At 34.0% G+C, this 15200-nt stretch overlaps 3 protein-coding genes across 3 annotated transcripts; 2 read left to right on the top strand and 1 right to left on the bottom strand.

Annotated features, from left to right (window-relative positions):
- Positions 1 to 275: 275 nt before the first annotated feature.
- On the bottom strand, positions 276 to 2198 carry LOC106336814 (HD domain-containing protein 2-like). The gene is made up of 7 exons (XM_013775754.1): positions 1877 to 2198; positions 1240 to 1364; positions 1104 to 1141; positions 916 to 1026; positions 716 to 832; positions 583 to 624; positions 276 to 504 (listed from the first exon to the last, which is right to left on the bottom strand). The coding sequence occupies exons 1-7, from the start codon at positions 2144 to 2146 to the stop codon at positions 431 to 433; spliced, it is 777 nt and encodes a 258-aa protein (XP_013631208.1). The 5' UTR covers positions 2147 to 2198; the 3' UTR covers positions 276 to 430.
- Positions 2199 to 3461: 1263 nt separating this feature from the next.
- Positions 3462 to 3980, top strand: LOC106336815 (glycine-rich protein DOT1-like). Its single transcript, XM_013775755.1, has one exon. The coding sequence runs from the start codon at positions 3502 to 3504 to the stop codon at positions 3808 to 3810; it is 309 nt and encodes a 102-aa protein (XP_013631209.1). The 5' UTR covers positions 3462 to 3501; the 3' UTR covers positions 3811 to 3980.
- Positions 3981 to 6908: 2928 nt separating this feature from the next.
- On the top strand, positions 6909 to 8249 carry LOC106336813 (heterodimeric geranylgeranyl pyrophosphate synthase large subunit 2-like). Its single transcript, XM_013775753.1, has one exon. The coding sequence runs from the start codon at positions 6993 to 6995 to the stop codon at positions 8118 to 8120; it is 1128 nt and encodes a 375-aa protein (XP_013631207.1). The 5' UTR covers positions 6909 to 6992; the 3' UTR covers positions 8121 to 8249.
- Positions 8250 to 15200: the final 6951 nt, after the last annotated feature.

Genomic DNA, 15200 nt, shown 5'->3' with positions numbered 1-15200 from the left:
TGGAAACTTGTTTAAGTTCCCTTTTAGATCTGAATATTGAGTTCAGTTTAGATCCAAAGAACTCATTAAACCCAAAATTAAATAATGTGGAAGAAGTGAACAACAGATTCGAATTTTCGGTTCGGGTTATTGGTCCACCTCGACTCGAGAAGAAGTATTATCGACATTATACCAGATAAAATTCGGATATTTTCAGTTCTAAATTTGGGTTTTCATGTATAATCCAAACCTCCGACGACATAGACTCCGTTCTGGGTTTTAAAGGAACCGTATCCGATCCAAACTGACTTATCCGGGTTGGGTTCGGACTTCTACCTCAAAGAATATGGCCTACATAGATACCCTTGTATTGTAGATCCACATTAAAAATCATGAAACGATTAAAGTTGATAAGAAAGAGTATTTTAGCTCAAGTGCGAACTGAACTAAACTAATGTTGTTGTTTTCTTCTTCTTGAAGCAATCTCCAACGCCCAAGCTTTGCCTATATCAGTCTGGAACTTCCCTGTATCAAACATCAATAAGTTTAGAGCCTCCAACCATATATATACTCTTGATTATGTTTATGGACAACAGAACGTACCTGCGGTTGATTCGAAAAACTCTTCTAGATCTTTACCTTGCTCTGCACAAAACAAGCAGAAAAATACAGTTTTAGTTTCTGCATATTTGTCAAATCAGGAATCATCAAAAAAAAAATTTCTTGAGGTCATTACCCTGTTCATATTCCAAAGCTTGTAGTATCAACTCAAGCTTATCGAAGTCTTTAACAACTTTGGCTTCGGGTGATGCGTTTGCTTCATATTCTCTCCACAGCTCAGCGATTTCTTCAGCTGCAATTATATAATATATACATTCTTAAAAGTTGGAAGTTAAAAATATAAATGTAGTTTCAGGATGAGAGAAGAGAACCAACCCCTTTCTCCTCCACCCAAGAGCTTGCACATGTGTTCGAGTGCTTCACTTTCTCTTCGATTTTTCTCTTCTTTTGGGATACCACAAGAAGGTGTAATGTCTCCTACAATGGCTGCTCAAAAACAATGATCGAATTTGATATATTTTGATGGAAAAAAGACGATTATATCTATAAGTGAAAGAACAAACCTTCTGCAATGTCATGAACAATTGCCATTTTAATGCATCTGAAAGAAAGACAGCATGGAAAGTTCAAATGAATAGTTTTTTCTTCTTCCAGAAACTGAAACTTGAAGATAGAGAAGAAGCAACAAAGAAAGCTTACTTGTCTCTGTTTACACCGGGGATATCTGAAGAGATAAGCGCCATAAGACCCATCCGATACATGTGATCAGCTATCGATTCTGGATTTTTAACATCTCTTTTACCCCATCCAGCTCTTGGAGTTGTCTATTTTCAAAGAAACATATACTTTAAATCATTACCATAAGATCATACAATCCTATGAAACAGGAAACCAAAACCTACCAAGGAACCGAAAAAACCTTCACACCCATTAAAAACTTGAGTAAACACAGAACATCAAAGCTAGCGATCATTTTATTTCCCAAACGAATTGTAGATTCCAATACAATCCATCAACAAGAAACATCAAAAGCATGCAGCCAAGAGCTAAATCCACACAGATTCATCATACATTAGAAACAACATTTTTATCAACAATCCATGAACAAGAACATCAACAGTCATCAAACTATACATCAATGAATCAAACTAAGCAATCATGCACATACAAACTCACAGATCCATTTTACATTAGTACCAAATATCCCACATAAGCATGCATGATCATATAATCTTCACACTGATGATTGAAATCATTCCATGAATGGGATTAAATGGTTGAAATCACTGAGACCACCGGATCTTAGCGGATCATTCAAAGGCTGAGGTTGCATTACCTTGAGGCGAGAGCACAGGGAGAGGAAATCGATGGCGGATGAAGCAGAGGAAGCCGGAGAAGGAGGAGGGACGGAGACGGAACCATCTCCGCCGGTTAACGGTTGAGAGAGTGGGGAATCGCTGGCCATGCAGTGAATCGGTCGATTCGGAGATGAAGCTGCGGCGGAGTAGGAGAGACGGAGGTGGGGATGAGTGAGAGAGGCGAGGATGGAGAGTGGTTTTGTGCTGCAGAAGAAGACTCGATGATGAATCATCATCACATTCCTCATTTTTTTGATTATCTTCTTCACGTTTTTGGGAATCGGTGTTTGTTTCAATAGTTCCTCCTCCTTTGTCAGTTAATTTGGGCCTTGTAATATGAAGACCCAATAATATATAACTGGGTCATTGTAAAAATGACTAATTTTTTTCTGTATACATGTAAAAATGACTATGTTCAACAAAAAAACATGTAAAAATGACAATCACAATTTTAATTTTTTAATATCCAGATTGGTTATTTGATTTAAAGTTAGTCGTAACATAAATTAATTTTTATAAAATATATATGGTCGACTTATATTATTAAAAGTATTTTGTGTGTGTTTTTAAATTATTTGATGAGTAGATTTATAATAAAATATTTATTTGATTTTTAATATTTATTTTATTAATTGAAATAATATTTTAAATATTCTAGAAATATCATTTTTTAAATATCTAATTTATTTTTATTTTTTTTTAAATCATGTTTATATTGACACACACGCCCATATATATAATTTGGTGGATTTTTATGTGGTTTGAAATCATTATAATAAAATTAATATTGTTAAATTATTTGAAAATAAAAATAAGTTTAAATATATAAAATCTATATTATTTATAATATTTTTAGTTTATTAAGACTGCAATTTTTAATTAATATCTCATGGTTTTGATTCAAGCACATGTTACAAATAAGATTGTGGAATTCATTATTGACTTTTTTCTAATATCAGCGATTGATTTCACCAAGTAAAATCCACTACCACACCTCCACTGTGACCGATGTTAGTGGGACGGTAGCCGCAAATAAATTCCTATAAAATGATTATAATTCATTCACACTAACTTCACATGGGTCTATAGTTAATATGCACTAATAATCTGGGGGCTGTTCCATTTAAGCGAACTATTTCATATCATGCAAATCACATGATCACAATGCGTACCATTAGTACGTACTATTGCATGAAACGAGCAACTATTACCATACCAATAATATACATCCACTGAATGAAAGTCTAGCGTGATAAAAGTCCGTTCTCACTTAAATTAACAATATAAGAGCCTTTACACTAAATATTCTATATTTTTGAAGACTGAAAATATGAACCTTTACTTTAACCAAAAAATGCTGAAAATACGATTATTTGTTTATTTGTCTAATATTCAAAAAAAAAAATTCTTTGTGTGAGTGAACAAAATAATTTAAGAAAATGACCGAAGCAAGTTGGTCTAACATTCGAACTTAGTGGCATCCACTTCAGCGCTCACTCTATCTCAAAGCTTCTATAAATACGCTAACACATTACCCTCTTCTATCCAACAAACCATAAAAGAAACACAAACGATAATTCTTAACTAAATAGAATATTTTAAAATGGCCAGGCTCCATGGTATGGTTCTTCTCAGTTTATTGGTTCTTTCGGGTTTACTTATAATAACCGAGAGTCGGGTTGCAAGAAAGGACTTGGGGATAGGTGTTGGACTGGGTGTTGGGTTGGGAATTGGTCTTGGTGGTGGCTCGGGATCTGGTGCTGGTGCTGGGGCTGGTTCAGGCTCTCGGTCTAGTTCATCATCTAGCTCAAGCTCATCTTCGAGTTCAAATTCTGGTGGTTCAGGTGGCTCGGCTGGATCGTCTGCTGGTTCTTTTGCCGGTTCAAGGGCTGGATCAGGATCTGGTAACTAAATCCACAAGTTATGTTTTCCAAACAATGAGGGAAACTGAATAAGTGAATGTAATGTTTTTATTTTTCCTATAATGATGGTTTGAAGTGTACGCTATAGTAGCTAAAATTGTGTGGATTGGATTAATCATCCATGTTATTTCCTTGCAAAAAAAAAGTTGTCTTGACGGGATGTGGTAGCTCGTTTGGTAAGGACTTTGGGGGCCAATTGTCATGCTCCCGGGTTCGACGTCAGGCGGAGGGGAACTGTCCATCCTGTCATCAAATGCGGTACTGGGTGTTGGGCCTAGTCCCCAGCCCAGGTTTAAGCCCTCCCGGGTGAAGTGGACCGCTGCCTAACCGGGCCCAGAGAATGACCCACGTAAGTGGGGAACCCTGGATTATAAAAAAAAAAAAAAAAAAAGGTTGTCTTTCTAATTATGAAGAAAACTATTTTAATTCTCCGCGTTTTTCAAATTTATTTTTGAGAGTGAGAGTAACTATCATTAGGGTTTAGTAAAAAAATTTGATAAAAATACCCATCAACTAAAAGTTTAATAGAAATCCCTTAAGTGAATAAACGGTTCACAGTCGAATACACTTTTTTATTTGTTTAAAATTAATTCGAAAATATGTGAAAAATCAACCAATTAAATCAGTGGCAGTGGTGTTGTCAAATTACGTAATATCATATTTTCAGATTTCTAAATCTATGATGATAAAATTAATTATCATGGTGGCAAAACCTTGGAGAAATTCAAACGAATAATATGTATGCGTTGCTCAAAAAAAAAACAGAGATGTATGCATTCATCGCTAGTATGAAAAGTTATACTGTGATAAATCCGATTGGCTTTAAATTTATTAATCAAATGATTTGATTCAAGATCTTCTATGATCTATTGATCCTTAGGCACCACCCCTGGCCAGCTACATCATGTAAGGAACATAACTAGTATCATATATTGACTAATCATTTGACCGATCTAATGACATAAATATGAAATATGACACTATCAAACAAACTCACTGACATGTACTGTACCATAAAACCATCTCCAACCTACCTCTACTTTCATTTCTATTTATATGGGAAAATATAGAGATATATTATTTTCACCTCTAAATATAGAGGCAAAAAAAACTTTCATCTATATTTTCTTCTAAAATAGAGGAACTCTTTTATAGAGCCATATATTAAAACAATTTTACTTCTATAATAGAAATCTCTATTTTAAAAGAAAATATAGTATACATTGGAAATGCTCTAAGTAGTACTTGCGGATACATTAGGATTACTTTGTACAAAACTTGGACTGAATATGATTTTCCATCTACAGGTCCAACTATCCAGTTCTATTGACTAGATGTGAGGAAACTACAGGCTTAGTCATGGAAGTTGGAGTGTGCTTGGCAAATTCGACATTTTATCTGCCAAATCATATAGGAATGTATATCAATTTCAGCAAATCTGTTGGCTTGTACAATTAACTGTGATATACATACTCTTCAAGAATTCCATCCAACATTACGAACTTGGAATATCTCCCAGGCACCAACAACTTCAGGTGGTGTTCCAATGTCTCTAATTTTGATTTTTTTTTGGCGGCTTCCAAAGATAATATTAGAATATAAAATTTTCATGGTTTGTTTGGTATATTTGAAAAGTTAGTAATAGGCATGGGCATTTTGCCCGGATTCGAAAACCCGAACTGGAATCGACCCGAAAATACAGGTTCAGGTTCGGGTCCATGCTAAAGTACCTATTGGGTCTTATCTTTTTGGACCCGCGGGTCTCGGTTCAGGTCCGGGTCCTACCCGAGACCCGTTCGGGTACCCGAAGTAGCCGCAAATAATTATATGTATTAGGTATATTTGGGTGATTGGGTATATTTTTCAGGTATTTTTTTAAAGTTACGGGTTCAGGTTTTCGGGTATAATTGTAGGTTTCAGGTAAAATTTTAGATTTTTAGAAAATATAATTCGGGTATTTGGGTAAAATTCGGGTATGTTTTGGGTTCTCGGGTCTGATTTTGGAAAAAAAATTGGGTATTTTTGCGGTTCTTCGGGTAGTTTTAGAGTTTCGGGTCCAGTTCGGGTATTTTGGGTCCTTTTCGGGTCCTAAATACCTGAACCGACCCGGATCCGAAATATACTCGAAAATTACGAGTATTTTACGGGTATTGAAATTTTAGACCTGAACCAACCAGAACCCGACAAGACCCGGAACCAACTCGAAAATTATAGGTACCTGTATGGATCTAAATTTCTAGGACCTGAAAGACCCGAAAGACCCGGATACGACAAGACCCTACCAGAACCCGACCCGAGGACCCGGATGCCTAAGCCTAGTTAGGAATGATATGAGTACCCAAGTTGGGTAGAGATTTACAAGAGGTGCTAGCTTAACATGGTTTAGTTTCTTGATTTATTTATAACAGTAGTTTATTGTTGTTTACATACTTTATAGATTTCGAATCTTTTTACAGGTTACTCGATTATTCTAATGTCACTCATTCAGTCATTCCCAAATATGCTTTGTATTCCCAATACTTGAGTTTAAGGGAACCAGTACAGTAACAGCTAAATATTTGGATATGCGAAAATCGATGTTTTTGGAATTTTGTTGTGATAATTTTACAAACGAATATCTATACTCAGTCTGAAGGAATTTCTCCGTGTTGCTAATATGGTTTATAACCGTTAACTACGAACAAAGTTAGTGACCTTCCACTTGACAGTGTAAACATTTTAAATGGCAAACATGCCTGGTTATGGCCCCATATATTATAAAACAAAAAAGATTGTTATACTCCTGTGTTTTGGTCATTATAATTCAGAAATACTGTAGTTCAAAGTAATTATTGCGTCAAAATGGAGATTAGTGATTTAGGGAAAGAAGGAAAAAAGGGAAACGTAAAAAGAATATGAAAAGGAAAGAAGTTGTTTCTCACGAAGTGCATACATGTTTTTGGATCTTGCTTTCTTTTACGTAATTGAGGACATCAGATTATACGTCTTATACTTCTCTATCAGGCAATAACAATACATTACGGGAAGGTATCATAACCATCAATCCGGCCAAAGAGAAACCATGATCCCACAAAAAGCCTAGACGTTAATATATGCGACTTCATCATTGGTTGACATATATAATATTCCTATATATATTAAACAAACAAGAACTAGCCCGAGCTAGAGGGAGATGTTTGATTTTGATGAAATGGAATCTCAAAATCTCTTTCTCTATCTATCACTCCTCGTTCTCTCTATAACCTTCTTCTTTCAGAATATCAAGCCGAGGCTAGGCCGCTTCTTCCAGCCTTCTTTAGAAACTCGAGCCAAGGCCGCCATTTTATCAAGACAAGAAGTAGCCCAGTTTCTTGATTCTCCCATTGTGAAAGAACAAGAACAAGAACAAGAAGAAGGTATAAGCCCCAGTTCCACGTTTGATTTTGATCCGTACATGGAAACAAAAGTCGAATTAGTAAACAAAGCCTTAGACGAAGCCATTCCAGTAGGTGAGCCACTCAAGATCCACGAAGCCATGCGTTACGCGGTTCTTGCAGCAGGGAAACGCGTTAGGCCAATACTATGCCTTGCTTCTTGCGAGCTAGTAGGAGGCGAAGAAAACGCGGCGATGCCAGCGGCTTGTGCGGTTGAGATGATACACACCATGTCTCTAATCAAAGACGACTTGCCTTGTATGGACAATGACGATCTGCGTCGTGGGAAGCCTACGACGCACAAAGTCTACGGCGAAGGAGTCGCTATTCTCTCCGGAGGAGCTCTCTTGTCTCTTGCCTTCGAGCACATGACGACGGCGGAGGTATCCTCGGAGAAAATGGTTTGGGCGGTCAGGGAACTGGCTAGGTCCATTGGAACTAGAGGGTTAGTCGCGGGACAAGCTAAGGACATAAGTAGTGAAGGTTTGGACTTAGACGAGGTAGGACTAGAGCATTTAGAGTTTATACACGTACACAAAACCGCGGTTCTTTTGGAAACTGCTGCGGTTCTTGGAGCCATTATTGGTGGTGGGTCTAATGAAGAGGTTGAGAGAGTTAGAAAGTTCGCAAGGTGCATTGGGTTGTTGTTTCAAGTGGTGGATGATATTTTGGACGAGACCAAGTCGTCGGAGGAACTGGGAAAAACCGCCGGGAAAGATCAGCTCGTGGGAAAGCTGACTTATCCCAAGCTGATGGGTTTGGAAAAGTCTAAGGAATTTGTTAAGAGATTGACGAAAGATGCATGTGAACATCTTCAAGGGTTTAGTAAGGAAAAAGTGGCTCCTTTAGTAGCTCTTACTAATTTTATTGCCAACAGAAACAGATGAAATGTCATGTCTTTTAGAACTTCATTTTTTTTTGTTTTATTTCTGTATATCGGGTTTATGTATACATGCTAAAATAGTGTGTTTTCTTGAAATGTAATCACATTTTAATATCTTAGTTAAGAATTTCTAAAACGCAAATCCATTTGCCTTCTGTGTGTATTTGTAAATAACAAGGCCTTTTAAAAACTTTTTTCTTTCTTCCAAAGAAGCTTTTTTTTTTAACCGTGGTATTATCCTAAAGGGTTTCTAGGTTCAAAGACTAATCATCACGAGATCCGCAGAAATTCGAATTTTTTTGCCACTTAAAACGTCTGCGAGTGACCGGGTTCGAATCAAGGTGGCGAAACTCACAACTGTGAGTCCTTTACCACCCGAACTGGAGGCCCCAGTTCTTCAAAAGAAGTCTTTTAGCAACTTTTCAAAATTTAAACCTAATATATCAATACTAGTGAAAGGAACAGTATTATAATTAGCAAATCAAATAATTATTATTCTTTGTCAAATAAAAGAAATGAATTATTATTAACTATTGTTTGAATATTATTTATCACATGGCTTGTTTAACCAAACTTTTTTACTTTTACTGTGTTTTATTGCGGCAGCTAGGAGATTTCATAACTCTGAATTAATAGAATAAATTAAAAAAAATTGAATAAATTAAAAACTAAATTAACAAGAGTTTACATTTTTATTATTCCAATAGAGATTTATATAATTTTGGTACATGGATTCAATATATTGATTCAGCCATAAAAATAAAGATAAAAATATCAATTTTCAATGATAGTATGAATATCTCTATACAAGAAAGAGACTAAATTTGCTGCTTTATAATGCCACTTCTTCTTTGATGTAGTTCATGATTTCAACAATAAATATTCGGTTTAACAAAAGCATCATCAGTGAAGCCGAAGAAAAAAAAGATAACCGGAACAATTTTTCAATATTTATATTCTGATACAATATATGCCTCCCTGTTGTAAATAAACATCGAAATGATCATCCATTCCTTTACCAATTCAAGCACTATGATCATCCACTCATTTACCAAATCAAACACTATGATCACCCACTCATTTACTAACTCAAGCACCATCTTTGTTATTTTATGTATTGTTGCTCATTATAAATACCATCACTCATCTCATTCTTTTGTATATCAAAAACAAGAAGAAGAGTTTATAATCAAAGAATCATTACATCTCATCTCTCTTCTCCCTCTTTATAATAAGTATTCTCTCTTGCATATTTATCGTATATCTTCTTTCTGCGGAGAAAAGATTTCGCCCTTATTTAAATTTCTCGACACTATAAAATCATAAGTTATTTTACAACACGTTATCAGCACGATCGTTCTCCAATTTGGTAAAATTTATTTGTATCATTTATGCCCTGCTATAATAGTCGGTATACCGCCTTTACTATTATTTATATCATGTTATAATGGCCGGAATACCGCCTATATTATTTATTAGTAATTTAATTAATTTATTGGTCGGTCGAGGCACCGTATAATTTATTTATTACTCTGCATTGATCGGCTGAGCCGTCGCATGATTTATTGTCATAACATAAATATTTCATTGCCACAATTCTTACATTTATTAATTTTTATGAAATTTTATAGATTTGATTGACTGTTTAATACGATATTTTCAGACTGATTTTTGGTGCATTCAATTTAATCCCAACGGTCACAAAGAATTTTTTTCAAATTTTTTTTCTTTTTCCAACGGTTATGAACAGTGATTTTTATCTATAAATACAACTCATTTTCACTTCATTTTCTCATCCAAAACATTTCATCTCCTCTCAAATATTTTCAAATCGCTCTCCTCCGATTTTTTTTCATTTCAAGAAAGATGATTCGCGCTTTTTTGATTTTATGTGCAATTTTTATTTGTGTTTCTATTTACGGTTTATTCGTTTGAGAATTTGCTCAGGGAGAATTTAAGATTAATATCGGTTTATTTTTCTTTACATTGTTTCTCCTTGTAATTGCGTGTATTATTAATATAAATGGTTCATTTTAAAATTGCAAAATTTTAATAAAACATATTTATGATTCATGATATTTAGTGTCGTTTGGTATTATCGGTTTAGTATATAATGTTAATTAGACGATGAAATTAATTTGTCTGATTGTATATATGCATGTTTTAAAGCAATGCACTATAATACTATAGTCATATAACATATAATATATTAACCATGACTAATGGTTGTCCATCTGCTAAAACGACTTTGTTTAATTTAATTCTACACACTGTAATGTGTATCGCTTATTGTTAATTGGTTTGGTTCGGTTAACACTCCAAACAGAAAACACCTTTATAACGTGTAGTTGCGTTACCGATTTGCTCGTCTATTCATTGAACCATGCACATGCACACATGGGTCACCAATATGCTTGTTTATGATTCATGGTCTAACATCATAAAAGAAATTATTTGTAATCGGTTAGTTTTGTGGTCGATTAGTCTTTGGTCTAATATCATAAAAGAATTTGGATTATATGTTGATATTTACTAATGTAATGACCATGTTTATATGAGCAAAATTTAAAGTTTTCAGGATTGTGTATTCTCTCGGAAAGATATGTACAAGTTATCAGCCAATTCAGAAACGTGAACAGCTGAAACTTTCATCGCCGATATACTTCTTTTTATAAGATAAGTATTTTTATGCTTTATATACAAGTTTAACAAACTTGATTAGATAAATCAATTTGCATGAAAGTTGGCGGTGATATAAATTTGTTCATTAAATTGATTGATAGGTTAAACTTTGTTAAATAGCATGAGAGTAATAATATAGTCTATATAATAATTACTATGAAAGTTTTATTTATTTTCTGATATAATAAGACACCTTTGTTAATACATATTTATATATATTTGAAATATTTTGATTATTATATTTTATTACCATTTATATTGAGGATTTTAAGTTTAAAGCTTGACTCTAAAAGATCCATAAGTATTGGAGAATAATATAAAAAACGTATTATCACCTGAAGTGATTACCTAAATCTCATTTTGTATTTTGCATTTAAAGATTACAAAACCTGAAGTCTGTAAATAAAGCCAACTATGTTGGATGTTAAGTTTAAAAGTAAAATTTCTTCAAGAAATTGTTTTTATGATGCATATATATTGGAAAATATATATTGATAAATCACGTCTAGTTGATTACGATTCATTCTCTTGAAGAGAATAGGACATTTATACCAAAAAAAGAAAATAGTATTGGTCAAGAAAATGAACATAAAAGTGGTTTTAGACGTGAGCGTGGACATAAATGAGGTCAAGATCCAAAGAGTTTCTTTATAAAACTCATACTCTCACTTAAAGTTGAGAAAATAAACGTGGGAATAAAGAAAAGAAATTGTGAATTCATCTGAAGATGAAAGAAAATTTATTGTGAGTACAATACAAGGTAGTAAAACCTTATAGAATGTTTAATAAGAGGATATATATGATTCTCCAGAAGAGTACATAGTATTACTGCACATAAAAATTTAATTTAAAGTTCTTAAGAATGCAATTTAAAGTTCTTAAGGTATTGTATTTTTATAAGTATCAAAAGTTAAAAGGATCTACGAAAAATACATAACCCATGTAGGATATGTTGTTGATTAAGAAAATGAGATACATTCGAGATTGATAAACCTGTAGTATTATCATCTCGAGGGGAAGAGTTAAAGAATCTCACATTTTTTGATAAGTCAACCATACAGAAGATTATGTTTACACTAAAACTAAGATTAATGAATTTTTCTCAAAGTAAATCCGTAAGATTTTGAGACACTTATGTTGAGACAATAAGCAAACGAAATGATATATACATTTCAATCAGAAATAATTCTCAAAGCAGTATAAGTATTTTAGAGAAAATATCTACAGCCTCTTATATATTGTACTACACAAAGATTAGTATAATGAAGATAAATGTATAGTAAACTAGAAGTTTACATTTGGCATGAATCAGTTAGACCATTTTGGTTCATTTATAATGCGAATATATACTTAAAGGTCATATGCATAGTCATTGAAGAACCAGAAGATTCTTCCGAATGATTTGACATATGTTGCTTACCCATAAGATAAAAGGGTAATATGGTTTTCACCAGCCAAAATAAGATATTGGCATAAATAACGAAGATGTTAGTGGACTGATCACCCACTATGCATTTTTATAATATTGGTGAATTCACTTCTTAAAGTCTTTAATGTCTATAGCACATTCACTGAGATAAATGCTAAACATTTTGAGCAACACTGGTTCGCATCAAGCCAATAAATATTCACTAGTTCTCCCCATCATTGGTATAAGATCAGAAACCAATCATTTTCCATCTAAAAATGTTGGATGTGTGATATACACTGTTGCTCCGCCACAGAGCTTCAAATGAACATGTGTTTTCAAATGAGGTTGGAAATATATGTTGGATATAAATCTCTATTGACACTTAAGAATCCAGAGGCATCCCCGAAGGATATAAGTAAGGCTCTACATGAATTCTAAAAGTGAGTTAGTACTTCCAACATAAGGGGGAGAAAATAAACAGCTGGAAAAGAAAATAAGTTGAAATGAATTATCATTGATCCTCGGGCTAAACACAATGTGAAATAGAAGTCCAAAAGATAATTCATTTCAAAACTTACTAAAGCAGTTGCCAGACACGACCCATATAAATATAGTGATCAAGTCACATATACCAGCTGTAAATGCTCCAATAAGAATAAATGTTCTACAATACCAATATCAAACTGCTAGTCACGCCCGCAGCGTGGTAGACATATTGGTTCCAAAGATAAAAATCCTCGTAAATGAAAAGGAGCATATATTGATAATGGTCAAAACGAGGCAATATAGTTTTGTATGATCTCCAGAAGAGAAATTAAACATGACTGAAGAAAATTCAGGTACCTGAGACAAATAAAGAGATTTGAAAATGTTAATCCCTGAAAGTAGAATCCATGAAGGATTGATGATATAAAAATCATTTTCCCGGGAACTCTGCATATTCGATCGAATTGAAACAAACTATTTTATGGGATATATGAAATATTATAAGGTTAAAGATTATAGATCAATAGAATCATGATTTGAATATAATCAAAACTCCTGAAGAGTTATAGAAAAATTGTGTTTTAGAAGAAAACTCTTGACAATACCATATTGTTTTTATGTATTCTAAACTGGAGATCTAAAACTGAGATGTTATCATAAAGATCCTTAAAGTATTTTATTTAAGACGCTCGTATATGTTTGGTCCTGAAGTATCATACGTAAGAGTGTTATTTAAGAAAATTATTAATCTTTTTCATTACTGAAAGATGTAATTTCATATGAAAAAGAAGAAATTCATAATAGTAACTTCTATAGTTACAAATGAATAATTCGTATGTACGAGACGAATTTCTATACGATTATATGTAAGAAATTTGGTTTGAAATCCAAATAGACCAATAAACTATTGTCTAAGTCAAAAGAGAATTATGGACAAGAAGTCTAAAAGCCCTAGATATCATAATAGAAATGAATAGAGTTTATTATGTTAAGCTCAATTCTCTGAAGAGAGTTGATTGGAATGCATATCCTGAAGATATTGTTTCCAGGGAAAGAAATATGATAGTAAGTGTGGTTTTATTCTTTTTCCTTATCATGGTTTTTATCCCATTGGGTTTTTCCATGACAAGGTTTTAACGAGGCAACAAAGAACACACAAAAGATAGACACCCAAAGAGAATGTTACAATTTGAAAGATGAAAATCTATCATTGTTCTAAAGGTTCTATGACTACTCATTCGAGGGGGAGCTTACGTAGTTGTACTCTTTTTACCTTACTATGGTGTTTGTCTAAATGAGTTTTTCCATGACTAGGTTTTTAACGAGGCACTACATAATACAAGATGGATGATCAAGGGGGAGTGTTATAAGATAAACATTGAAATAATCATTCACTCCTTTACCAACTCAAGCACTATGATCATCCACTCATTTACCAAATCTAGCACTATGATCACCCACTCATTTACCAACTCAAGCACCATCTTTGTTATTTTATGTATTGTTGCTCACTATAAATACCATCACTCATCTCACTCTTTTGTATATCAAAAACAAGAAAAAAATTTTATAATCAAAGAATCATTACATCTCATCTCTCTTGTCACTCTTTGTAATAAGTATTCTCTCTTGCATATTTATCGTATATCTTCTTTCTGCGGAGAAAATTTTTTGCCCTTATTTAAATTTTTCGACACTATAAAATCATAAGTTATTTTACAACACTGCACATTTTAAAAAAAAGATTAATTACGCAGAAGTATCTATCTATCTATCTATTCCAATAAAATAGACTTGTCTCTCTCCAGCAAAACCACATCAGCATAGATGGTGGGCATTTTAGGACATGTGGCAGCTGGAGAATATTACGATTGATTAGCTCATTTTTTTATCGTTGTTGTGTGGGCCTTGCTGTTCTGTGTTTTGTTGATCTTATAGATGCTTGCATTTGAGTTTTAAACAAAAACGTTTTGTTCAGGCCTAGTTAAGTGTAGGACTTTCATCATTTTCTGAACTGTGAGAGTCAAAACTCAGCGGCCGACTGTTTCAGATAACAACGTCACCGGATGACCTCTCTGTAATGTCTTCAGATTTCATTAATACCTACTTAAAACCGAGCTTTAACATGATTCACTCCAGTCGTCCCACTCTCAAGCATTCAATCGAGTTCATCATCTCCCAAGGTAACGGATGGAAGCTCCGACTATAAATCTCCAAGCTCCTAGCGATGAACAGCCAACCTCAACTAAATCGAGAAGAATAGTCTCTGCTGATTACCAACTCCAACAATGGCGAATTCCTTCACCCTGCTTTCCGATTTGAAAGCTGGCCCCTGCTCAAACACTGCTAAGGTACGTATGACCAAGCAATTCAACTGAGTTTGAAGTTTGGAAGTGACAAAGAGTTCGGATCGAGATCGAACCAAGTCGAGAGAATCTGCCTCGGATAGAGCTTCGTCGAGAGGCTACTCCTTCAGATAGCTTGGAGATCTGTCGAAATGGCGAT

This window comes from Brassica oleracea, chromosome C4, assembly GCF_000695525.1.
Source record: "Brassica oleracea var. oleracea cultivar TO1000 chromosome C4, BOL, whole genome shotgun sequence".
In the NCBI taxonomy this organism is placed as follows: domain Eukaryota; kingdom Viridiplantae; phylum Streptophyta; class Magnoliopsida; order Brassicales; family Brassicaceae; genus Brassica; species Brassica oleracea.
Note: the sequence above shows the minus strand (reverse complement) of the source record. Positions and strands in the feature narration are given on the sequence as shown.